Source organism: Balaenoptera physalus (genome assembly GCF_965194825.1).
Source record: "Balaenoptera physalus genome assembly, chromosome: 5".
Lineage (NCBI taxonomy): Eukaryota > Metazoa > Chordata > Mammalia > Artiodactyla > Balaenopteridae > Balaenoptera > Balaenoptera physalus.
Window position 1 is genome coordinate 47,389,005 of NC_138884.1, and position 27,668 is coordinate 47,416,672.

The 27,668-nt window shown below is 40.5% G+C and overlaps 1 protein-coding gene and 1 long non-coding RNA gene across 2 annotated transcripts in view; one reads left to right on the forward strand and one right to left on the reverse strand.

Annotated features, from left to right (window-relative positions):
* Positions 1-91: 91 nt before the first annotated feature.
* LOC309661713 (placenta-specific gene 8 protein) overlaps positions 92-27,668 on the reverse strand; it is a 31,746-nt gene continuing 4,169 nt past the window's right edge. Inside the window, exons 2-5 of the mRNA XM_082463672.1 lie at positions 17,642-17,783; positions 15,296-15,420; positions 10,264-10,378; positions 92-415 (exon numbers count right to left, since the gene is read on the reverse strand). Coding sequence (XP_082319798.1) covers positions 10,274-10,378; positions 15,296-15,420; positions 17,642-17,753 — 342 coding nt within the window. The 5' untranslated portion in view covers positions 17,754-17,783 and the 3' untranslated portion in view covers positions 92-415; positions 10,264-10,273. The remainder of the gene's footprint in view (positions 416-10,263; positions 10,379-15,295; positions 15,421-17,641; positions 17,784-27,668) is intronic.
* The window catches only part of LOC309661738, a 31,297-nt gene continuing 27,820 nt past the window's right edge, over positions 24,192-27,668 (forward strand). The window contains exon 1 of the long non-coding RNA XR_014264235.1: positions 24,192-27,668. This is a non-coding gene — a long non-coding RNA (uncharacterized lncRNA).

Here is a 27,668-nt window from a genome sequence, read left to right on the forward strand (position 1 = left end):
ACCAAACTACGAGAACCAAATTATGAGATTGACCCTTGAAATTGACTAATGACGTAAGGACATTTTATTGAGAGCAAAGAAGCATAAAGAATCATGTTAGTAAAATCTTTTATTTGGTTTATATTTTAAATGTAATACAAAATTTATAAGCCAGAAAATTTAATAGCAAGGAGAAACTAAGCTGGACCATTTAGCAAAACTAAGGGACAACATTCCTTTAAAATAAATCAAAGTTCAATTTTTTTTACCCCATTGATTGTGATTAAACATAACAATCATATTTCAGTTGCAAAAAGTGGAGAAGCACTCAAGCTGAAGAGGTGTGGAGCTGATTTTCGTTGCTTCAGTAAGAGCTCTTCACGAGGTCAGGAGAGAGACCACAGAAGAAAGGAAAGAAAAAAAAAGAGCTCTTCACCTATAAGGGACAGACAAAAAATAGGGTTAAATTTTCTCAATCTACTTTTTTATTTTTAATAAAGGTTTAATTTTAGAATCATTTTAGATTTACAGAAAAGTTGCAAAGATAGTACAGAGAGTTCCCATATACCCTGCACCAGTTCCCTTATTGGTTAACATCTTACTGTGGTAGGTTTGCGACCACGAACCAGTGTTGATAGATTATTAATCAAAGCCTATCCTTTATTTAGATTCCTCAGTTTTTACCTAATGTTCCTTTGCTGTTCCAAGATCCTATCTAGATGGTGTATTACCTTTAGTCATCATGTTTCCTTAGGCTCCTCTAAACTGCAATAGTTTCTCAAACATTCCTTGTTTTTGATGGTCTTGACAGTTTTGAGGAGAATCTGCCTCAATTTTTGTATTTTGTACAATGGGCCTCAATTTTTGTTTGTCTAATGTTTTTCTCATGGTTAGACTGGAGTTGTGGGGTTATGAGAGGAAAACCCTAGAGGTAAGGTGCCAATCTCATCACATCATTTTAGGGGTACATGCTATCAACAGGACACCACTGATGATGTTAACTTTGATATTAACTGGCTGAGGTAGTTTTGTCAGGTTTTTCCACTGTGAACTTAGTTTTATCCCTCCTTTTCATACTATACATTTTTTTTAAAAGATTTATTTATTTTATTGATTGATTGATTGATTGCTATGTTGGGTCTTCGTTTCTGTGCTAGGGCTTTCTCTAGTTGTGGCCAGCGGGGGCCACTCTTCATCGCGGTGCGCGGTCCTCTCACTATCGTGGCCTCTCTTGTTGCGGAGCACAGGCTCCAGATGCGCAAGCTCAGTAGTTGTGGCTCACAGGCCCAGTTGCTCCGCGGCATGTGGGATCCTCCCAGACCAGGGCCTGAACCCGTGTCCCCTGCATTGGCAGGCAGACTCTCAACCACTGCACCACCAGGGAAGCCCTCATACTATACATTTTGAAAGAAAGTTGCTATGCAAACCCACACTTAAGGGGTGGTTAATTATACTCTATCTCCTTGGGGTAGGTGTACCTACATAAATTATTTAAAATACTGTATTTCTGGGAGATTTGTCTATTCTCCCTTCCTTGTTTGTTTTTAACATTTTATTGGAGTATAATTGCTTTACAATGTTGTGTTAGTTTCTGCTGTATAACAAAGTAAATCAGTTATATGTATACATATATCCCCATATCCCCTCCCTCTTTTTTTTTAATGTCTGAAACATTTATATGAACATATATCCATACAAATAACCCAATGAAAGTTTAGTATTAGTTGTTTTGTTTGTTTGTTTTTTTATACTGCAGGTTCTTATTAGTCATCAATTTTATACACATCAGTGTATCCATGTCAATCCCAATCGCCCAATTCAGCACACCACCATCCCCACCCCACCACAGTTTTCCCCCCTTGGTGTCCATATGTCTGTTCTCTACATCTGTGTCTCAACTTCTGCCCTGCAAACCGGTTCATCTGTACCATTTTTCTAGGTTCCACATACATGCGTTAATACACGATATTTGTTTTTCTCTTTCTGACTTACTTCACTCTGTATGACAGTCTCTAGATCCATCCACGTCTCAACAAATGACTCAATTTCGTTCCTTTTTATGGCTGAATAATATTCCATTGTATATATGTACCACCACTTCTTTATCCATTCGTCTGTCCATGGGCATTTAGGTTGCTTTCATGACCCGGCTATTGTAAAGAGTGCTGCAATGAACATTGGGGTGCATGTGTCTTTCTGAATTATGGTTTTCTCTGAGTATATGCCCAGTAGTGGGATTGCTGGATCATATGGTAAATCTATTTTTAGTTTTTTAAGGAACCTCCATATTGTTCTCCATAGTGGCTGTATCAATTGACATTCCCACCAACAGTGCAAGAGGGTTCCCTTTTCTCCACACCCTCTCCAGCATTTGTTGTTTGTAGATTTTCTGATGATGCCCATTCTAACTATGTGATTACTATGTGTCTTGGTGTGTTTCTCCTTGGGTTTATCCTGTATGGGACTCGCTGCGCTTCCTGGGCTTGTGTGGCTATTTCCTTTCCCATGTTACAGAAATTTTCGACTATAATCTCTTCAAATATTTTCTCTGGTCCTTCCTCTTCTTCTTCTCCTTCTGGGACCCCTATAATGCGAATGTTGTTGCGTTTAATGTTGTCCTAGAGGTCTCTTAGGCTGTCTTCATTTCTTTTCATTCTTTTTTCTTTAGTCTGTTCTGCAGCAGTGAATTCCACCATTCTGTCTTCCAGGTCACTTATCCGTTCTTCTGCCTCAGTTATTCTGCTATTGATTCCTTCTAGTGTAGTTTTAATTTCAGTTATTGTATTGGTCATCTCTGTTTGTTTGTTCTTTAATTCTTCTAGGTCTTTGTTAATCATTTCTTGCATCTTCTCAATCTTTGCCTCCATTCTTATTCCGAGGTCCAGGATCATCTTCACTATCATTATTCTGAATTCTTTTTCTGGAAGGTTGCCTATCTCCACTTCATTTAGTTGTTTTTCTGGGGTTTTTTCTTGTTCCTTCATCTGGTATATAACCCTATGCCTTTTCATCTTGTCTATCTTTCTGTGAATGTGGTTTTTGTTCCACAAGTTGCAGGACTATAGATTTTCTTGCTTCTGCTGTCTGCCCTCTGGTGGTTGAGGCTATCTAAGAGGCTTGATGGGAGGCTCTGGTGGTGGGTAGAGCTGATTGTTGCTGTGGTGGTCAGAGCTCAGTAAAACTTTAATCCACTTGACAGTTGATGGGTGGGGCTGGGTTCCCTCCCTGTTGGTTTTTTTGCCTGAGGCAACCCAACACTGGAGCCTACCTGGGCTCTTTGGTGGGGCTAATAACAGACTCTGGGAGGGCTCACGCCAAGGAGTACTTCCCAGAACTTCTGCTGCCAGTGTCCTTGTCCCCACGGTGAAACAGAGTCACCCCCCTCTCTGCAGGAGACCTTCCAACACTAGCAGGTAGGTCTGGTTCAGTCTCCCCTGGTGTCACTGCTCCTTCCCCTGGGTCCCAATGCACACACTATTTTGTGTGCGCCCTCCAAGAGTGGGGTCTCTGTTTCCCCCAGTCCTGTAGAAATCCTGCAATCAATTCCCACTAGGCTTCAAAGTCTGATTCTCTATGAATTCCTCCTCCCGTTGCCGGACCCCCAGCTTGGGAAGCCTGACGTGGGGCTCAGAACCTTCACTCCAGTGGGTGGACTTCTGTGGTATGAGTGTTCACCAGTCTGTGAGTCACCCACCCACCAGTTATGGGATTTGATTTTACTCTGATTGCGCCCCTCCTACTGTCTCATTGTGGCTTCTCCTTTGTCTTTGGATGTGGGGTATCTTTTTTGGTGAGTTCCAGTGTCTTCCTGTCGATGATTGTCCAGCAGCTAGTTGTGATTCTGGTGTTCTCGCAAGAGAGAGTGAGAGCACGTCCTTCTACTCCGCCATCTTGGTTCCTCCTCCTCCCCTCCCTCTTGCATCTCCCTCCCACCCTCCCTATCCCACCCCTCTAGGTGGTCACAAAGCACCGAGCTGATCTCCCTGTGCTATGCAGCTGCTTCCCACTAGCTATCTATTTTACATTTGGTAGTGTATATATGTCAGTGCTACTCTCTCATTTCGTCCCAGCTTACCCTTCCCCCTCCCCGTGTCCTCAAGTCCATTCTCTACCTCTGCATCTTTATTCCTGTCCTGTACCTAGGTTCATCAGAACCTTTTTATTTTTTAGATTCCATATATATGTGTTTTAGCATATTATATTTGTTTTTCTCTTTCTTACTTACTTCACTCTGTATGACAGACTCGAGGTCCATCCACCTCACTACAAATAACTCAAGTTCGTTTCTTTTTATGGCCAAGTAATATTCCATTGTATACTTGTGCCGCATCTTCTTTATCCATTCGTCTGTTGATGGACGTTTAGGTTGCTTTCGTGTCCTGGCTATTATAAATAGTGCTGCAGTGAACATTGTGGTACATGACTCTTTTTTTAAAAATTAATTAATTAATTAATTAATTAATTTATAGGCTGTGTTGGGTCTTCGCTGCTGTGCGTGGGCTCTCACTAGGTGCGGCGAGTGGGGGCTACTCTTCATTGCGGTGTGCAGGCTTCTCACTGTGGTGGCTCCTCTTGTTGTGGAGCGTGGGGTCTAGGCGCGCGGGCCTCAGTAGTTGTGGCGCATGGGCTTTGCTGTTCTGAGGCATGTGGGATCTTCCCGGACCAAGGCTCAAACCTCTGTCTCCTGCATTGGCAGGCGGATTCTTAACCACTGCGCCACCAGGGAAGCCCCATGCCTCTTTTTGAATTATGGTTTTCTCAGGGTATATGCCCAGTAGGGGGATTGCTGGGTCATATGGTAGTTCTTTTTTTAGTTTTTTAAGGAACCTCCATACTGTTCTCCATAGTGGCTGTATCCATTTACATTCCCACCAACAGTGCAAGAGTGTTCCCTTTTCTCCACACCCTCTCCAGCATTTATTGTTTGTAGATTTTTTGATGATGGCCATTCTGACCAGTGTGAGATGATATCTCATTGTAGTTTTGATTTGCATTTCTCTAATGATTAATGATGTTGAGCATTCTTTCATGTGTCTGTTGGCAATCTGTATATCTTCTTTGGAGGAATGTCTATTTAGGTCTTCTGCCCATTTTTGGATTGGGTTGTTTGTTTTTTTGTTATTGAGCTGCATGAGCTGCTTGTAAATTTTGGAAATTTATCCTTTGTCAGTTGCTTCATTTGCAAATATTTTCTCCCACTCTGAGGGTTGTCTTTTGGTCTTGTTTATGGTTTCCTTTGCTGTGCAAAAGCTTTTAAGTTTCATTAGGTCCCATTTGTTTATTTTTGTTTTTATTTCCATTTCTGTAGGAGGTGGGTCAAAAAGGATCTTGCTGTGATTTATGTCATAGAGTGTTCTGCCTATGTTTTTCTGTAAGATTTTAATAGTGTCTGGCCTTACATTTAGGTCTTTAATCCATTTTGAATTTATTTTTGTATATGGTGTTAGGGAGTGTTCTAATTTCATTCTTTTACATGTAGCTATCCAGTTTTCCCAGAACCACTTATTGAAGAGGCTGTCTTTTCTCCATTGTATATTCTTGCCTCCTTTATCAAAAATAAGGTGGGGCTGTATCTTGTCCTTTTGGCAGGCAGGGCCACGTCTGGTGGTGTGTTTTGAAATGTCTGTGAAATTAGTATGACTTTAGCCAGCCTCTCTGTTGATGGGTAGGGTTGTGTTCCCATCTTGCTAGTTGTTTGGCATGGTGTGTTCAGCACTGGAGCTTGCTGGCCATTGGGTGGAGCTGTGTCTTAGTGTTGAGATGAAGATCTCCGGGAGAGCTCTCACCAATTGATATTATGTGGGGCCGGGAGGTTTCTGGTGGTCCAATGTCCTGGACTTGGCCCTCCCACCTTGGAGGCTCAGGCCTGAGACCGGCCAGAGCACCAAGATCCTGACAGCCATACAGCTTAGAAGAAAAGGAAGAGAGAAAAAAGCAAAAATAAAAAACGAACAGACAGAGCCCTAGGACAAATGGTAAAAGCAAACCTATAAAGACAAAATCACACAAAGAGACATACACATACACACTCACAAAAAAGAGAAAAGGGTAAAAAAAAATATATATATATTAAAAAAAAAAAGGAAGAGAGCAACCAAACCCCAACAAACAAATCCACCAATGATAATAAGCACTAAATACTAAACTAAGATAAACATAAAACCAGAAAAAAATTAGATGCAGAAAGCAAACCCCAAGTGTACAGTTGTTCCCAAAGTCCACCACCTCAAATTTGGGAACATTCGTTGTCCATTTAGGTATTCTTCAGATGCAGCGTTTATCAGGTTGATTGTGGGGATTTAATCTGCTTCTCTTGAGGCTGCACAGAGAAATTTCCCTTTCTCTTATTCTTTCACACAGCTTCTGGGGTTCAGCTTTGGTTTTGGCCCCGACTCTGTGAGTAGGCCACCCTCAGGAGTCTGTTCCTTGCCCAGAGAGCTGGGGGTTAAAGCAGCGGCTGATTAGGGCTCTCTTGCTCTCTAAGGCCAGGGGGAGGGAGGGGTACGGTAGTCATAATTGGGATGTGGGGTGAGCCTGAGGCGGCAGAGGCCAGCGTGATGCTGCAACAGCCTGAGGCATGCTGTGTATTCTCCCGGGGAAGTTGTCCCTGGATCACAGGACCCTGGCAGTGGCGGGCTGCACAAGCTCCCAGGGAGGGTGTGGATAGTGACCTGTGCTGGTACACAGGATTCCTGGTTGCAGCAGCAGCAGTGTTAGCAGTTCAGGCCCGTTCTGTGGTCCGAGCTGATAGCCGTGGCTCATGCCCATCTCTGGAGCTTGCTTAGGCAGTGCTCTGCCTTCTGTGGGCACACTGGGAAGGAATCCCCACTCCTCGCACACCCCCAAAACAAAGGTCTCTTGCCTCTCTGGCAGGTCCAGACATTTTCCCGGACTCCCTCCTGACTAGCTGTGGCGCACTAGCCCCCTTCAGGCTGTGTTCACACCGCCAACCCCAGTCCTCTCCCTGCGACGACTGAAGCCTGAGCCTCAGCTCCCAGCCCCCGCCTGCCCCGGCGGGTGAGCAGACAAGCCTCTCGGGCTGGTGAGTGCTGGTCGGCACCGATCCTCTGTGCGGGAATCTCTCCACTTTGCCCTCCGCACCCCTGCTGCTGCGCTCTCCTCCGTGGCTCTGAAGCTTCCCCCCGACTACCCACCCCCCATCTCTGCCAGTAAAGGGGCTTCCTAGTGTGTGGAAACTTTTCCTCCTTCACAGCTCCCTCCCAGAGGTGCAGGTCCCGTCTCTATTCTTTTGTCTCTGTTTTTTCTTTTTTCTTTTGCCCTACCCAGGTACGTGGGGAGTTTCTTGCCTTTTGGGGAGTCTGAGGTCTTCTGCCAGCATTCAGTAGGTGTTCTGTAGGAGTTGTTCCACATGTAGATGTATTTTTGATGTATTTGTGGGGAGGAAGGTGATCTCCACATCTTACTCCCCCTCCATCTTGAAGGTCTCCCACACTGATCTGTTTGTTTGTTTAGCGCTGCACGGCATGTGGGATCTTAGTTCCCCAACCAGCGATCGAACCTGCACCCCCTGCATTGGAAGCGCAGAGTCCTAATCACTGAACCACCAGGGAAGTCCCTGCATTAGTGTATTTTTGAAGAAAACTTATTCTTACATATAGGTTGGTCACAGTAATGAATAATATTGCCATTACATACATATCAGTATGGACTGATACTCAGATATTTATTTTATGCTTTGGGTTATAATCCAATACTACCTTATCTTGTTGCTCAAATTGTTCCAGTTTTGGCTACTGGGAACTTTTTCAGTTCATTCTTGTATCCCTTTGTCTCAATCTGTTTTTAACGTAAATCACATTATTCTTTTATCTTTATCTCTTTATTCTCCCATTTCAGATATTTGTATATCTAAAGTTTTATTGTCAATGAATAATGTAGGGTCCAAGTTGATGAGCAGGAGTTGGGACCACCAAGATATGTTATGTCAAACCAGCTCAAAATATCAGTGAGATAATTTCCTTGAGGTTAAAAAAAAGCTCAAATGCCAGGATTTATTATTATATATGTGTGGGTAGATATTTTATCCAAACTGTCTCATGCATTTATTTAGATAAACAGTGTTGAAATAGTGTAAGGCCAAATCTTTGCTTCTGACCTCATCCTCTCCAGTCTGTGCCACATGCCATTACCAGGTTAATTTTTCTAAAGTATAAGTCTACATATGTTACTCCTTTATAGCCTGCAATAACTCCCTAGTGCTTACCAAATAAAAGGCCAAATCATTAGCCCAGTATTCACTACATTGCATGCCAAGGCCCCAAATCAGTTTTTAAAATCTTTCATTTCTCATTATTTTCTTACTTATACCATATGTTCCTGCCAAGTTGAACCTAAGCTCATAAAGATGTTTTTTCCTTTTTTTGCCTCTATAGTTTCACTAATGTTGCTGATGAGAAGCAACACCCATTTCTATTCATCTTGCGTCAGAAATCTTCCGTTTGCCCCATCCAATCCATTTCTACCACTGTCTGCCCTGCCCTGTGTTCTGGAGGCTGACCTGTGGACCCCAGCAATACTGTCCTTCTCTCTGTCTTCCTGGTGGGTTCAACCAATGGGAAGCCCAGAAGGACATCAGAAAATGAGGTCAGGGTAGTTCTTCCCTTGTTTCCTTCCTGAGGGGTTGCCCCAGGCTGCTCAGGTCCTCTCAGGGCAGCCGTCACACAGCTTTCTCCTTTGGGATGCAGGTAACTGCTCTCTCCCCTCCTCCCGAGGCCTAGGGATGGTAACGGTTCAGCTGTTGTTGCACAATCCCCTGTCATTTCCCTGTACCTCCCACCAACACCTGTGTAAGTGGTCTTCATTAAATCTTTGTATTATCACAGTTTGAGTGCCATCTATTTCCTCTTGTGACCCTGATGCTCACTTCCTCTTTAGAATTAAAACCACTTCTTTCAAGAAACTTTCATTTACACTTCTCACAGGATATCATCTTTCTTTCCTCTGAGAATAAAATAGCACTTCATCTAAAGGCATTAGTCAAAGTTTGCATTTTATTTGAGGGTTTTTCTAATGCCTTCTTTTTGAGTATAAAGTCTCTAAGGGGAAGAGGACCAGCTTATTTCCCTTCATTCACCATAGTCCCTAACAGTGTCCTGCATGGTACTAGGTACTTGAGACATTATTTGCTAAATGCATGAATATTTGAAAACATATCTTCCAAGAGTTATGTTTGTTAACTTATACAGAGTTCTCATTCACTTGAGAAAGGAAGTGGGATTTTTGCAAAAAATGGGAAAATTAATGTTTTCTTCCCATACTCAAGACACATTCTATAGACGACTGACAAAATCATGTTGATTTCTACTTTACTATATCCTCAATAGCTAATTCTGAGAATCTTGGAAAAATGAGTTGGAAATGACTTGATTGAATTTCAGATGATGACATTCTACAGAACATTTCCAAATATTCTGTATTCCATTCCACCTCTTTCAAAGTTCACCTTCTCTTTCCTGTTTAACCTCACCTCATTATTGATAGATGCATTATGCCACAATTAATCCAAATATTACATAATGTAATTTTCATTTGCTCTACTACTTTATAATTATTTACCAGTTTCTTTCATCAATTTGTTTGTATTAGCAGGGAAAGTGCTTTCCAATTCTTTTGTATCTCACCACACTCTTGTATTTTGCAAGTGGTGCTTCATTAATAGACCATCAGAATTCTGAGAAGTCTAGAGAAGTCACCATCCCTTTATTTGCTAAAATATAGTTTCAAAATATAGAGTTATTTTTGTGAACTGAATGTTTGTGTCCCCCTGGCCACAAAACTCATATGTTGAAACCCTAACCCCCAGTGTGATGGTATTAGGAGGTGAAGCCTTTGGGAAGTAATTAGGTTTAGATGAGATCATGAAGGTGAGGGCCCCACGATGGGAATACTGTCCTCATAAGAAGAAAGGCCAAAACTCTCTGTCTCTCTCCAATATTTGAGGACACAGCAAAAAGGTGGCCAACTGCAAGCTAGGAAGCGCATCCTCACCAAGGAACTAAACTGGCTCATACCTGCTCTTGGACTTCCCAGCATTCAGAACTATGAGAAATAAATTCCTGTTGTTTAACCTGTTTAAGCTATGTTATTTTGTTATGGCAGCCCAAACAAGCTTTCTTCATTTGAAGATATCAAAGTCAATCTTTATATTAAGATAACATTTGAGAGACTTAAATAATTGTTATTATTGAATTATTATTCAAAATAATGCTTAGTTTACAAAGCCCTTGATTATATTTCTCAACATTCATAGATTTTAAGACTTACCATTGTTTTTTTAGAAAGTACGCATGGCTCTCCTTCTGTTGATGTCTCTCTTGATTTGGCAAAGAGAACACAGAGGACAGCAAAGTGTCACCATATAGTCATCACAAATGGATCCCTGTTTGAAAATATAAAAGAAACAGAAATGTAAAATCCACCTATTTGGGAATTAAGACTTGCGAATTTTCAAGACATTTTGAAGAGAAGCAGAAGGCATTGATCCTTTGAATTTGGAGTTTGGATGGATACATTCACGAAAATGTTAGTTGATTTCTCTATATAGCTCCTGTCTCTTTTTATGACATCAAATGTTTTCGTATACATTGTGATATTGAAAATAGAAGATATCTAACCAAACTATCAATATGAGGGTAAAATAAGGAGTTTCAGGAAGTAAAATCTCTTTTCTCCTCTACCCGCTCCCTTTCTCAGGAAGCTACTAGAGGATGCCGCCACCAAAATGAAGGAGCAAACCAAGAAAGGTATAAGAAACCAGAGACTAACATGGGGGAGCGGTTAATGGAATCTCCAGTCATGGCAAGGAGATCTCAGGGCAAAAGCAGAGCACCAGGAGTGAAAAGAATCTAGTTCAAAGGGTAGCGGGTCAGGGAGTGATTTCATCAAGGAGATGAAAATGATAGAATGTCTGATGTATTGAATGTTTGGGGAAGAGATTTAGAAAACTGGGAAAGAGTTTGGGACTGCACTACTCTTAAGTAAATGAAAAACTCCTAAGGAAAAAGCCAAGCATTATTAATAGTAGGAAAAACAAAGTTTAGTAGAAAAGGCAATCATAGTTCACTACACGATTCAACTCAACTCTGAAGAGCAAGCAGAGCTATCATAATATACATACTAAATATGGATTTAACCAAATTTATATATAACTATACTGGAAGGAGTGGGGTAGGAGTAGGGTGCATGTCCATGGTGGGGAAGGGGGAGAAAACAGAACTAAATTCTCATCTTCCACAGTAGGAAGTCCAGAGAAATGCCCCGAACTGAAAAGTCAAAAAGTAGCAATACAAGTCTACCATTTGGAGATACGGAGGTAAACACCCAAAGATCAGCCTTGGGAAAGAGGAGGTAGGGGAGAGAAGTTTGGGGATTACTATTTTCCTTAACAAACCTTATAAATTAGATAATTTTAAAAACTATGTGCTTGCAGAGCTTTGTTAACTAAAATGAAAGCTGTACTAGAAAACAGGGCTGGGGGGATTTAGTGAGCCAGAAATCATGAGCAATTTTTGGAAAAAAAAATGAAGCAGATGGGATTACATTGATGGAGAAAGTAAAACAGAGCTAAGGAACATGAAACCTAACATAGTCATAGGCACGGTATTAGATAAACCCCAAACCAAAACCCCTCAGTTCAGAAAGGAGGAAGAACCGGCTGGGGAATGAAAGATGAGTGGTTAACTGATGCCAGCTTGAGCAGCTGGGCCAGCCCAGAGCTGCCAGCTGTGGCCTTGCCTGGAACACTGCCTGCAGAGCAGTTTAACAGATGACCCTAATGTGGGCTTTGGGGCCCCAGAAGAGAAGAGGGGTGAGATAAGTGGGACAGCTATTCACCTATCGCGTAAGAGGTCAGACTCTCAAAGACTCACCACAAACACACTAAAAGAAATAATAAAAGGTAAAGACATTTTAGCACAGCTGAGAAATCTAAATCACTCCCACCCATGAGATAGCCAAATTATTTTACTTTTGGTATTCATCGAATGGTATTTTTTCCTTCTTTTCTTTTTTTGGCTGAATAGACCTTTCCTGGTTCCTTTTGTTCCCTTTAGTAGTTTTAGATATTCCACAACTAATTTCTATTAGCAATGACCCTTAAATTTTTACCCACAACTTAACCTTATATATTTAAAAAAAATTTTTTTAACATCTTTATTGGAGTATAATTGCTTTACAATGTTGGGTTAGTTTCTGCTTTATAACAAAGTGAATCAGCTATACATATACATATATCCCCATATCTCCTCCCTCCATCTCTCTCCCACCCTCCCTATCCCACCCCTCTAGGTGGTCACAAAGCACCGAGCTGATCTCCCTGTGCTCTGTGGCTGCTTCCCACTAGCTATCTATTTTACATTTGGTAGTGTATATATGTCCATGCCACTCTATCACTTTGTCCCAGCTTACCCTTCCTCCTTCCTGTGTCAAGTCCATTCTCTACATCTGTGTCTTTATTCCTGTCCTACCCCTAGGTTCTTCAGAACCATTTCTTTTCTTTTTTTTAAGATTCCATATATATATGTTAGCATACGGTATTTGTTTTTCTCTTTCTGACTTACTTCACTCTGTATGACAGACTCTAGGTCCATCCATCTCACTACAAATAACTCAATTTTGCTTCCTTTTATGGCTGAGTAATATTCTATTGTATATATGTGCCACATCTTCTTTATCCATTCATCGGTTGATGGACACTTAGGTTGCTTCCATGTCCTGGCTATTAACATTATATTTATCTTGAGATTCATCTACGTTGTTGTGGGTATCAATAGTTCATTCCTTTTTATTGCTGAGTAGTATTCTATTATATGGATAGGTGACAATTTGTTTATCCATTCACCTGCTGGGGGACATTTGGGTGGTTTTTAGTTTTTGGCTATTACAAGCAAAACTGCTCTGGACATTTGTGTACAAGTCTTGGTATGGATATATATTTTTGCAGGGTAAATATCTAGGAGCAGAATGGCTGGGCCAAAAAGTAGGTGTATATTTAACTTTTTAAGAAACTGTATTTTACATTCCAATCAGCAGTGCATGAGAGTTTCAGTTCCTCCATATCCACTCACACTTGGTGTGGTTTAGGCTGATTAATTTTAGCTAACCCAATAGGTGTGTAGTGGTATCTCACTGTGGTTTTAATTTGCATTTCTCTAATGACTGATGATGTTAAACATCTTCTTATGTGCTTACTTGCCATTCAAATATTTTCTTTTTTTTTCTAATTTTATTGTTTGGGTTAAAAATATATACTTAACATGAGATCTACCCTCTTAACACATTGTAAGTTTACACAACACAACAATTTGAAGAATCCCAAAATAATTAAACTGAATGAAAGAAGCTACACACTGTACAGTTCTATTACATAAAATGGTAGAAAATGAAAACTAATCTATAGTGACAGAAAGCATATTGGTGGTTACTTGGGGAAGAGGGGAGGGGAAAGAAGGAAAGATTACAAAGGGATGCGAGTAAATTTGGGGGGTGATGAATATGTTCACTATTTTGACTGTGAGGTTTCACAGGTATATACATATGTCTAAACTTATCAAATTGTACATTTTAAATATATGCAGTTTATTGTAAGTCAGTTATACCTCTGTAATGTTCTTTTTATAAAAAAATGTGTATTTATCTATCAATGCCAGACAAAGCCTTTAGAATATCTTTATTTCTTCCTCTTCCTTCCAATCTTCCAAATTTTGTCAAAACCAACTAAAGTTTTAGTTTCAGACTGTTATTAATTTTTCAAACTCCTAATGAGCATTTAAAAAAATTGATTATGTACTAAGCCTTTAAAAAAGTTGATAACTTTCATGTTAAATAGTCATAGCGTAATAAATAAAGAGCTCCTACAAATCAATTAGAAAAGACAAACAACTCAATAAAACAATGAACAAAGTATATGTACAGATAATTTATAGAGGAAATGCAAAAGGACAATAAATTTTCAAAAAGTTGCTTGATCTATCTAATAAAAATTTAACTAAAACAACAAGGAAATATCATTTTTGCCTCTCTGACAGGCAACATGAAAAAAATATTATATTGGCACACTTATAATATTAATAAATTATAAATTGATATAATCTTTTTGAAGGGATACTTGACAGTATTTTTCAAATTTTGAATGTGCATATCCTGTGATCTGTCAATCTAATCTAGTACACCATCCTACAAAAATACCAGTGCATGTACAAGATCATATACGTACAACTATTTAAACTGCAATATCACTTAACCTTTCATCAATAAGGAAGTGATTAAGTATATTATCTCTATGATGGAATACTATGCAGACATTAAAAAGAATCTGTATTACAGACATAAAGGGGGTCTACCATATATTAAGTGGAAAAAACAGGTTACAATATAGTATGAACTCATTTAAAAAAAAAAAAAGTGATAAAAGAGCCCTGCAAATCCCAGACCCCATATGTCTAGATCTATAGCTATAGGTACATCTAATCTATATGTATATGCATTATAGGCATAGGAAAAAAAAAACCTGAGGAAGGAGACCACCAAATTACTAATAGAATTTATCACTGAGTAGAGATTTTCACCTTTTATTTTATATACCTCTGTGTTTGAATTTGTCATAAAATTACCTATATATGTATTATTTTGTATAATTTAAAAAGTAAGAAATATTTTCAAATGAAAAAATAAAATAATTTCAATGGAATAAAATAAGTTCCTAAAATATTCTGCCTATTTATTGATATTCCCTGTGATGGTTAATTTTATGTGTCAACTTGGCCAGGTCACAGTACCCAGATATCGGATCAAACACTATTCTAGATGTTTCTGTGAAGATAATATTTCAGATGAGATTAACATTTAAATCAGTAGACTTAGAGTAACCCTCCATAATGTGGGTGGGCCTCATCTAATTAGTTGAAGGCCTTAATAGAGAAAGAACGACTTCCCCTGAGTAAGAAGGAATTCTGCCTGGTGGGCCTACTTACTTTACAGGGATGGTGTAAGGATTAAATGATGTAACATACGTAATGTACCTGGGGCATAGTAGGCTCTGAACAATCCTCTTCCACTGTATGACATACATTGCAAATATGAGAGTTGTTTATTTTCTAAGGTTTTCACAGAAACGTAGAAGGAGGTCCCATAACCAGAGGATCTATTGCTACAGTAATGGAATACAAGGTTGCAGATGCTAGGAAACTCCTACCAATCAAATTCAGATGATGGGTACCATCAAATTGTCTCCATGTTTATAACAATTATGTTGAACGTGGGCGCATGCTTGAATGATACAGTATTGTAAGAGACTCACCGGGATGCCGTATCGAGTCCTGTAGAGGGTCCTCATTGCAACACTTGTTCCACACAGACAGCATTCATTCATATCAGATGCAACTTGACATGCAAGACACGTGAAGCAAAATATGCCACAGAGACCTGGACACATGAAATCAGAGGTACAAATTACTCCACTCTGCCCCCACCACAGTTGAAAGTTAGTGTGCTTTCATGAATGGCGGTCCAAATCCTGGGGCCTTTGTCACACATCCTGCTGCCAAGTCCATCTTCACTGCTTTTGCTCAGCATCGCATCAGCTTCTCCCTTCTCCCCACCCAATCATTTCCGGAATAACCACACCTTGGAAAGTCTGTATTCTTTTTGTAGTACTGCCTTCATCCATGTATTGAATGATTCACTGAAACCTAGCCATGTTCCAGAGATTATCCTCAGTACTGACAATGCCTCTGTCTGAAGTCTAGAGGGGAAGTTAGATAATATGAAAAGTTCTCCAACAGAAACCTACTCAAGATGCCAAGAAGTCACTCACACAAATGGGGCCTCCAGTGCTCTGGGAAGGAAATGTCGCTTGATCTGAATATTGAAGGATGATTAGGAATTTTATAGGTAGAGGAAAGGGAAAAGAGCCTCTTTAGATAACATGGTATGTCTCGACAATGGCTGGTTTTCATTCAACATGGCTGGAGCCAGGGATGGGATGGGGATGAAGCTGGACCCAAGGCGAGTTGGAGACTGGATAATGAGGAAGTACGAGTGCTCAGAATGGGTCATGGAAGTCATGAGGAAGCTCTGAAATGTTTTAAGAAGGGAGAATGATTTGGTCAGATCTACAATTAAGAAATTCTATATGAAGATATTAAGCTCATATTAGGACTTGTAATTCACTTATTCGAGTAACAATACTAGGGGTTAGGGGATTAGAATGTTCATCTTTAGAAGGTTTTATTATTGTGGTTTCATTATCACTATGATATGCAGATGTTGAACTAATGTCCTGAGAAGTGTAAGTCATCACCCCAGGTCATCCAGTAGGATAATGAGAGCAAATCAATAAACCCAACTGTTCCATTTCCTAGGTAATTCTTTCCCTCTGTGCTTTTTTAAAAAAATATTATTTTTAATATTTAATATTACTTTAAATATTATTTTACAATCTACTTTTAAAAAATATTTAATTTATTTATCTTTATTTTTGGTTGTGTTTGGTCTACGTTGCTTCGCTTGGGCTTTCTCTACTTGTAGAAGGCAGTGGCTACTCTTCGTTGCAGTGCGTGGGCTTCTCATTGCAGTGGCTTCTTTTGTTGCGGAGCACAGGCTCTAGGCACCCAGGCTTCAGCAGTTGTGGCTTGTAGGCTCTAGAGTACAGCCTCAGTAGTTGTGGCGACGGGCTTAGTTGCTCTGCAGCATGTGGGATCTTCCCGGACCAGGGTTTGAACCCGTGTCCCTTGCATTGGCAGGCGGGTCCTTAACCACTGCGTCACCAGGGAAGCCCCCCTTTATGCTTTTCAATGTAATTATTAACTCGATTTCAAATTTCAATTCCACTGATAAGTTAAAGGTTAACAAGGTTTCCTTTCCTGTCTCAGAACACTGTGTAGACTTCAAAGAGGCAGGGGTGGGGGGTGGGGGGGAAAACAAAAACCTCAGAGCAAAATTTGTTATATAGGCAGGTTTGTTTGTTTCCTGCTTGGTGTTGAGAACTAAGCATTTGACCTCTCTGACACCCCCATCTTCTCACAAACTTTCTCTCTCCCAAGTTTACTTTGAGAACTCTCATAAAAGAAACAAAACAAAAAACAAGGAGAGTCAGAGATATTTTACCCAATGAGAAGTTAATTGCCTGTAGAATTCTTTATTCTTAGGTGTATAACAAAGTTAAATGTACAAATAAAATAATTCTTCTCTGAGCTCATGCTGAAACCATGGATGAAAATTATCCCTTGTTTACTGGGCACAGTGTAAACTATAAAATAATGAGTTTAATTTATGTGTAACAAGAGCAGTCTTTTTTTTTTTAATCAAGTAAAACTTGAAATGTGTCTTTTAATATGATGTATGGTCTATTTATAGTCATTAGGCCAAGTCTGTTCATTGTTAGAGTGTAGAGTGTTAGCTTTTTTCCTGTTATCTTAACTCCAGAACTTATTTTAGGAGTAAAACTATTCTTCGAAGGGTGGAGAAGAATTAATTTACAATCCCGTACAGGCTTTTTCTGTTAACAAAGCATTGCCTGACACACAGGGTACTTTGGCATCAGTGGGGAACGTTTACTACACAATAAGGGAGGAATGAGGGAAGGATTTGGTCTTTGGTAATTCACCTCCGCATCAGTTACGGGGGCACTTTTCCCAGCACTTACAGACGCCACAATCGCTGAAGCAGTCACACATGCCCGTCTGCCAGTTAGAGGTTTGAGGAACCGGACCACTTCCAGGCTGAGTTACAATGACCACCGGAGATGGAGCTTGCATTTTCGATGCAGGGTCTTACGTGGCTGTGGTCTGAAAGGAAAAACTTGGTGTAAGTAGCCTGGAGGTTGCTCTTGGAAGGCTGTTTTGAGGCACTCTGCTTCATGGGCAAGTGAGGCAATTTAGACCAAGTGACTTGTTGATCTTTGAAGAACAGAATTTCTGCAGAGGCCCCTGGGGGAAGGGATTCACTGAACCGGTAAAACGTACAGATTCTTCTCTTGGCGTTAGGGAACGTAACATGGTTGTAAGAACTGTTTTAAACAGGTGCCTGGTCTCCACACAAGACAGGGAAACAAATGAGGGAACCCGTGATAATGACCACGCCAACTAAAAATTGTTGCGCGCTGTTTGGTTCTACAAGAACGAAGTCACCGGCCACTGCAGTCGCTGACCTCCAACACACCCTGAAAGGAGTGCAGGCCGGAGATCAGGAATGTGGCACTGTGTGCTCTGGGAAACGCTGGCAGAACAGGCCTTCAGAGAGTTAGATATTTTTTAGAAGATTTTATGAGCCGCATGTCTTACATCTTCTTATACCTAGAAAAGCACTAAAATCATTAACGGAGGCGTCTGCTCCTCGTGACCAGCAGCAACCTTCTGCCAAAATGTGTGCATGATGGCACGTGCCCCCTTCACTAAAACCGTGTATTACTGACCTCCCCTCCGACCTCTCCGCAGCAGTCCCTCAGAGCTATCTGAGACGCTGTCTCCCAGGCTATAGGCCTCATTCGGCTCCAAATAAAACTTAACTCACAACGCTCACGTTGTGCATTTTTTTTCAGTTGACAAAAGGAGTAGCGAATTACGGGAACAGACTTCTGCAAAATTGCACCATCCTAAGCTTTCGTGCACTCGCACGCTTTCTCCTCTTGCCCCTCTTTTATGTTCCCTTTTGTTGTGGACTTGCTTCTCATGAGCAGTTGTAAAGGAAAAACTCCCCTGTTTTCTGTCTACTCACAGAACACTGTCTGTCACTTGTGATCACCAAATGTGTGGTAGCTTTTTTCCACACCAAGCAATTCTGCAACACCAGCTGGGGGTCCATTGGGTTGCACGCTGCAGGCCTGCAAGCCCTGTGCTTGTCCAGAGACCGAAGAAAGAGCCCAGAGTCAGTGACAGAAACATCAATGGTTTAATGGATAGGGGGATCTTACATGTCTGAAGCAAGGTCCTGGAGTGACAGCCCACCAGTCTTCGCTCCCAGGGCAGGGGATGGGGGGAGGGGGAGGTTACCAGTTATAGGGGGGATTGACATCAGGTTGGCTCACTGGTTACCAGGGAAACCAGCAGAGGAGCACAGCCTCCCACCACCCCTTTGATAAGCTATCACAGGGGAGATATTCTGATCTAAAGCTTAGAACAATCACTAGCTGGGGCGAGGGCAAGTATGTAGGCATTTACTGATTAGGGAAGGTCAGTCATCTGAATAAAATGTAGGTGAAGCAGGAACTGGTCGAGCAGAGAATGTACAGAGAACAAGAGAACAGACATCTTGGGGAGCCTGCCCATACAGTGTCCTACAATTTAGCTCAATTCTGACACTGTCTACAGGAGACGGTTTCAGATTCCACGTGTTAAGGGCTCAGTCCCACAAGACTGCCCTCCCTCCCCTACTTCAGATGCCAGTTGTAAGACCAGGTTGTCACCTGTGCTTCTGACCAACTAGATCAGAGGTTCCCATGACCCCTTCCTTAGGTTTGATTAATTTGCTGGAGTGACTCACAGAACTCAGGAAAATAGATTACTTACTAGATTATTGATATATTACAAAGGCTATTAAAGGATACGAATGAACAACCAGATGAAAAGGTACATAGGGTGAGGTTCAGAACCTGTGGAGTTTGGGGTGGGCCACCCTCCCAGCACACCAACCCAAAAGCTCTCTGGACCCTGTCCTTTTGGGTTCTTATGGAGCCTTGATTACATAGGCATGATTGATTAAATCACTGGCCATTGGTGATTGAACTCAGTCTCCAAACCCCTCTCCCCTCCCCTGGAAGTCTGAGAGCTGGGGCTAAAAGTTCCAACCCTCTAATCAAAGATTGGTTCCCCTGGCAACCAGCACCCTCAAGGGCTTTCCAAAAAGTCACTTCATTAGCATACACTCCTCTGTAGTTGAGAGGGGCTTGTTATGAATAACAAGACACCTTTATCGCTCTTACCATGTAAGAAATTCCAAAGATTTTAGGAGCTCTGTGCCAAGAACAGGAATGAAGACCAAAGATGTATTTCTTATTAAAAACCACAATATCACAGTAGTCCTCTCCAGTCTTCCTGCATCCAAGTTGGTCCTTCACTTCAAATTTACCTGGAGCCTGTATCCCTCTGACAGTACCGACTATCAGTGCTGACAGACCCTTGGTACGTGTTAGGGACAAGCCCTGATGGTGTGCCCCAGCAAAGTTTATTAGGAAGTACACTTTGTTAGGTTAGTCCTAATTTCTCTCCATCATGAGAGGCAGTGTGGGGTCATGCAACATTGATTTGATTTGAAGTGAGAATATCTTTGCTCAAATTCTGGTTTCTTAAACCGTGTGATCTTGGACTAGTCATTGATCAGCCTAGTTATTTAACTAGTCATTTAAATTTCCTCCTACTAATCTGCAAAAATGGAAATGGTTTCTGACCTATCCACCTGTGCTTATTGAGAGCATTTTCTTTTGCCCTGTATTCTGAAGTGGAAATGTATTACATCTCAGTGTCTAGCACACTGTGAGTGAGTCAAGCATATAATAAGTACTTAATTCAAGAAGACAATGAAAAGTATCTTCTATGAGTACCTTCTATGAGATAAAGTCTAGGGATGAATTTAATGAACAATGAAAAAAATCAGATTAGTATCAGGGAGAGTGGCTAAAATGTACAAAAATGCAGCAAGGAAATGTCTTTTGATGATTTCCACAAATATCTATTGGCAATAATATCAGCTAATATTCATTGAGAGTCTACCTTATATCAGGCACTGTGCTAGACTCACACTGTCCACTTAATGTTACAACAGCCCTGCTAAGTAGGAATTATTATCTTTATTGAGTTGATGAGGAAATGGAGGCTCAGAGAGTTTAAGTAAATTATGAAATTCAAATCCTTCTCTGGCTCACTCCACAGTCCCTGTCCCTCCCTTTGCCCCTTAGCTTTAGAGCCCTGCTCCATCACAGCACTTATTACAGGGTGGCATTTTCATTGGTTTGTTGTGATCTCCTTGAGAACTGGAATTCTCTTTTCGTATTTATTCCTTTAGCACCAACTTCAATGTTAGTCTAATAGAAGGTACTTTTCCTTGTCTTCTTGAATTAAGTACTTATTATATGTTTGACTCACTCACAGTGTGCTAGACACTTGAGATGTAATACATTTCCACTTCAGAATTCAGGACAAAAGAAAAACACTAAAATTGAAAATACAGTGCTTCGAGATACTCAGGCAATGTGATTATACTAATGCTTTCTTGTATTATTTCCCTCATAGGGCAGTGTCAAAAACAAGCAAATAACCTCCATTGTTCCATATTACTTTACACTTTTTCTATTTCTTGAATTAACTGGGTTTCTTTATAGATTGCATTGCTCAGTAATGCCTGGCTAGTTTGGTAGTTCCCATGGACAAAAAGAGAGAGCAGTATATGAAACAAGGCAACATCCTGGATGTTTTTCCACACAATTGAAAGCGTATCAACAATGGTTCAAACATGTCTAAATCTGCCCAGGCTTCATCATAGCTAATTGTAAATTAACCAGGTCTATCATTATAAATGGTCCCCTGAGTCCTAGCAAACAGCCTCATGTGAAGGACACAGTGTTTCTGGATGAGTATTAAACGAGTTTATTTTTATTTTTTTTAGAAAGAAGGAAGAACCTTTAAAACGTTTTTTTTTAAAGGTTTCTGTCTGTTGAACTTTATCACCATCAGAAAATAGCTCTAGGTATTTCCCTTCCCATTAGTGAGTGTGGTCTGCAAACATATATTTTTCTAAGTTTTAATAAAATGATTATAGGTACACAAAGAGAGGACAAAATCTGACATTAAGTATTAAAAAAAAAATCTTTAAAATGAGAGAAATTTAAAAGCCCCAAGGTTGACAAAATGACAAGGCAGGAACAGATAATTCACAAAAGAAGACATGAAAATGACCTTAAGTATATTAAAAAAGATGTTCAAACTCACTCAATATTAAAGGAATGCAAATTAAACACTTGTCAGGTGGCAAAAATTAAAGAGTATGCAACACATTCTTTTGGCAAGGCTGTGGAGGAACAGGTACTCATATATTTCCAGTGAGAATGCAAACTGGTGCAACCTTTCTGGAAGGAACTTTGGCAATACTTAACAAAACTACACTTACGCTTACCATTTGCCCAAGCAATCCCATATCTAGAAATTCATCCTGAAGATATACCTCCAAAAATGCAAAAACACATATGCATGAGGTTATTCCTAGCAGCATTGTTTGTTTCTGCAAAATAATTGTAAGCACTATATGGGAGACAGGTTGAATAAACTATGGTACACCCACACAGCGGAGTGTTATGCAGCTATCAAAAAAAGAATGAGGACGAGCTCTATAAACTGACATGAAGTAACTTCCAAGATATATATAAGTGGGAAAAAAATGTACAAAAGAATGTTTTTGGTATGATATCCTTCATGTAAGAAATAAAGGGAAATAAGAAAACACACATGTATCTGTTCAACTGTGCAATAAGAAATACAGGAAGAATAAACCAGACACAAATGAAACTTGTTATGTTCAGGGTAAATGAGGTGGAAAGAATGAGAGAATGGAAATGGAGTAGCAGGGCTGGGGGCAACGCTTCTCTAAGTGTACCTTTTCATATGGCTCTGACTCTTCCAACCATGCTAATATTTCACATATCAAGTCAATGCATAAATGGACAGTCAAAATCAACCAGAATGTGGCAGGATCCCAAAATGCAATATAAACAGTAACAAATAGACCTGACTGTATTACAATTAATATTATAACCACACTGAGGAAGAAAAAAGTAACCTAAATAACCTTGGAAAGTATTTTGACTATATAACATAAAGCTATAAAAAAATAACTGACATAAATATTATACTCTAGTTAGTAAACTTGTTTTTCACATGGGTATGAATGAGCAATTCTGAAATCTATCTATCTATCTATATATATGGCTTGAACAATATACTGTGGATAATGAGATTGAGATTTTTCCCTGTCAGAGAAAGAAATTACAAATGAGGAAAGGAGGACAGCTAGTATGAGTCCTGTTGGATTGGAATCAGTGGTATGAACGCATGGTTATTCACACACACACACACACACACACACACTCACACACACACACACACAGTTGTAAATGAGGGGGTAAGACGCCTTTGTGGGGTCTTTAAGGGTCACTCCGACACAGCTACAGAAATCCCATTCAGACAAGCATATGAAATTAAAGAATTTATTCTACTCACAGGTCCTAAAGGGGGAGGCATGACATGCCCAGAGGGCCATGCAAAGTCCCTTAAAAGCCTGAAGTTTGGTAACAGCAGGCATCGAGACAGCAGAGCCAGGACACGTGGGCAAATGCCTTTATTGAGGGTCATGAGTGGGGTAGCTTGTGGCATGCAGGAAGCATTCTCACTGGGTAATTTAAATGTAACTGGGTCAACATGGGAAGTAGGAAAAGGGTAAGATGGGGAAGTCATTATAAGGCTTATGAACACATGTATTGGGGATGGGTACTTAGAAGTGGGCAGTAACTTGGTAAAAGTTCAAAACAAGCACTTAGGAAGCCACTGAGGCAACAAACAACAACTTTACAGTACACACACACACACACACACACACACACACACCCATACACACAGAGAGATATAGAAATGTGTATATATGTATGAATACATAAATATTTCCCAGCCCTCTCCATTGAGAGGACCTAGAAGCAACAACAACCCACTATCAATGAACACACCTTGTGCCCAAATCTTGGTTTCTAAATACCATTTTCCAATTAAAAAAAGAGCCTGAGTTCATTAGAGAAATGGATGATTCCAGGGCTGGGAAAGGGAAGTACAAGATAAGCCTGGAACATCTTGTGTACCAAAAAGTAAAAAAGGGTGCAAATATGGATTAGAGATAGGACCTCAGAGCCAACTTGATGGCTCTTCCAATGGCTAAATCTGGGACAATTTGTGTAACCAAACAATGTTAATATCCGATTATAATTCATAGACTAAACTATCCATAACTCTCTACTGATATAAATAAAAGAGTAAATTTTATTTACTCTGAGGGAGAAGGGGGGAATTCCCTGGTGGTCCCCAGAGGTTAAGACTCCACATTTCCACTGCAGGAGGCAAGGTTCGATCCCTGCTCAGGGAACTAAGATCCTTCAGGCTACACGGCACGGCCAAAATAATAATAATAATAATAATAATAATAATAATAATAATAATAATAAAATGAGGGAGAATTCCCATTAACGAATATAGAGGGAGTGACGGAAATACAAGATCACCATTTGGCAAACACTACAGTAATAATTGTTATAGGCAAGACTCACAGATGGATGCTAAAATTAGACTTTGAAAGTATGATGAGAAACAACATATTTACACATCTCAAAGTATCACCCCACAGGCTACTTATTAATTACAAAGAGAAAAACAGCAACTCTCTAGTGGATAAATCTGGCAGACGCTATCTTAGTCAAGTGACCAAAGTTGATATTATCAGTAATGGGACATACTGATGTGCTCCAGAAAGTGGAGACAATGCTATGACTGGGTATATTAATAAATCTTATCTATGGGAGTGAAGGTGACTAGAGCAAGCCTAACCCTGCAACAGGTAAAGAAACAGCAATCACTCATAGTAGTCGGGAAAGGGAAATGTTTGGTATTTATGGCTTGGATAATGTTTAGAGTTCATCTGTGTTCAAATATGATTACGGAGTGTTAGTGTTTTTATTTGATCCATCATGGTCTTATCTGATGTTGATGCTCTGTGAAATTGTTCATGTGCTAGAGGGGAGCATCAAGACCCAGTGGGGAGGACAATATGGATGGACTTTAAAGGCATTATGCTAAGTGAAATAAGTCAGACACAGAAAGACAAATACAGTATGATCTCACTTATACGTGGAATCTAAAACAAGCAAACAAACCAGACTCATGGATACGGACAACAGATTGGTGGTTGTTAGAGGTGAGGGGTAGGGCGTGGGAGAAATGGGTGAAGGTGGTCTAAAGGTACAAACTTGCAGTCGTAAAATAAATAAGTCCTGGGGCTGTAATGTACAGCATGGTGACTATGGTGAATAACACTGTATTGTATATTTAAAAGTTGCTAAGAGAATAAATCTTAAAAGTTCTCATCTCAGGAAAAAATTTTGTAACTGTGTGGTGATGCATGTTAACTAGATTTACTGTGGTGATCATTTCACAGTATATACAAATATCAAATCATTATGTTGTACACCTGAAACTAATATAATGTTATATGTCAATTATATCTCAAAAAAAAAAAAGACCTGGTGTAAGTGCCAGGCCAGCTTGCTGCAACACCAAAGCCTAGCTCACAGCACTGGGCCAGCTCCACGATGGCAAGAGCTACTTCTCTTCCTTAGGACAATAGTGGGACAATTGGTAACATTTGGATAAGATCTGTAGATTAATTAGGTGATAGCAGTTTGCCAATATTAATTCCCTGGTTTCAGTATGTGTACTATTGTTATGTAAAACATTAACCAGGGAAGCCAGTGAGGGGTGTATGGGGACTCTGTGTATTACTTTTTTATTTTTGTATTTTTTAGGCTGTGCTGTGTGCATGTGGGATCTTAGTTCCCCGACCAGGGATTGAACCCGCACCCCCTGCAATGGAAACGTGGAGTCCTAACCACTGGACTGCCAGCAAAGTCCCTGTTATTTTTAAAAATATCTTATTGAGATATATTTTACATACTATAAAATTCAATCGTTTAAAATGGATACAGTTCAGTGACTTTAGTATATTCATACTTGCATAACCATCACCATAATCTAATTTTGAAATATTTTAGCACACATCCTCTAAAGAAAACCCATGTCCATTAACAGTCACTCCCCACTTCCTCTCGCCTCCCCTACGTCCAAACAATCTCTAATCTCCTTTTTGTTTCTATTGGTTTGCTTATTCTAGTCATTTCATATAAATGGAATAAGAGAATATATGTTTTTTTTTTGTAACTGACTTCCTTTAGTTAGCATAATGTTTTCAAGGTTCATCCTTATCACAGCATGTATTAGTACTTTTTTTTTTTACTGGTGAATAATATTCCATTGTGTGGATATACCATTTTGTGTTTGTTCATTTTTTTTTTTTTAATATTTATTTATTTATTTATGGCTGTGTTGGGTCTTTGTTTCTGTGAGAGGGCTTTCTCTAGTTGCAGCAAGCGGGGGCCACTCTTCATCGCGGTGTGCGGGCCTCTCACTATCGCGGCCTCTCTTGTTGCGGAGCACAGCCTCCAGACGCGCAGGCTCAGTAGTTGTGGCTCACGGGCCCATTTGCTCCGCGGCATGTGGGATCTTCCCAGACCAGGGCTCGAATCCGTGTCCCCTGCATTAGCAGGCAGATTCTCAACCACTGCGCCACCAGGGGAGCCCCCTGTGTTTGTCCATTGATCAGCTGATGGTCATTTAGATTGCTTCTACTTTTTTGTTATTATGAATAACGCTCCTATTTACTATCTGCGTACCACACAGGTTTTTGTGCGGACATTTGTTTTCATTCCTCTTGGGTGTCTATCTAGAAGTGGAATTGCTGGGTCAAAATACTAACTTTATGTTTAGCATTTTGGAAGGCAGCTATGCTCACCACTATACCACCAAGGCCATGTTTAGCATTTCGAACTGCTTCACATTGTTTTCCAAAACTGCTGCATTTTGTTTGCGGGTTCCATCATCGTGGCCAACGTTTGTTATTGTTTGTCTTTTTGTGTGTTATTGTTCCAACATTTTTCATAAATCTGAAATTATTTCTAAAAAATAAGAAAACAAAACATAAGAGAATATGGGAAGAGGAGAGCCCCCATAGGACTTAGAGTGAAAAATAGAAAAGCAATCTGTTACAAAAACTGTAAAACGTATATTCCCAAATCCAAGTAGTATATAATGTAAACATAGCCATAAGAAGATTTTTGAACTGTGGTTGCATTTCCGCCTTATAATTCTTAGGAACCATTCTAAAGAATTTCTCTTTTTCGTATAAAACACCATAAAATGCATTCAGAATAGCTGAAGCTTATTTAAAATTTATTAGGTTTGTCCTTTTATATGCATTAAAGTGGTTTTTTATTTTGGTTTTTGCTTTATTTTTTAACGCGCCATAATGGCTTTTTACTGCTCTTTTACAATAAAAGAGAGAGGCTAACCACTGTGGATCTCACAGAAAACACTGCGATAGAAGGTTTAGTAAGTGAACAAAAATGGTGGGGAGGAGGGAAGGTGGCGGGGGGCGATCATTCGGGGCCTGCGTTATCTGTGGGTGTCTTTGTAGGCAGGAGTCTATCTTGAAGGGTAGGATCATCAGGTGGTGGAACGAAGCGAACTTGCCTCTGGCTGTGCTCTGGCTCCCTCGCAGGGAGAAGGGACAAGGGCAGGACAGTCCGCCGGTGGCGGGGCGCGCCGGTGTCAGGCTGAACCAAGTTATCAAACCACACGGGCCCATCGGCAGCCTCCGCTTTTCCCTTTGGGGAGGAGAGCCCACTCGCTCCCCGTTTCCGGTGCACGCGGGAGGTGTGGCCTCGGCAGGAGCAGGGCCGGGGGCTTCAGCAGCGTGGGCCGGAGGGTGGGGTGGGCTTCTCACCGCCGTGACCTCTCGCCCCTCAGGATGGTGAGTGCGCGCAGCGTGGCGGCGCAGAAGGTGTTCTCCGCCAGGCACCCACGTTCGGCCTCCCA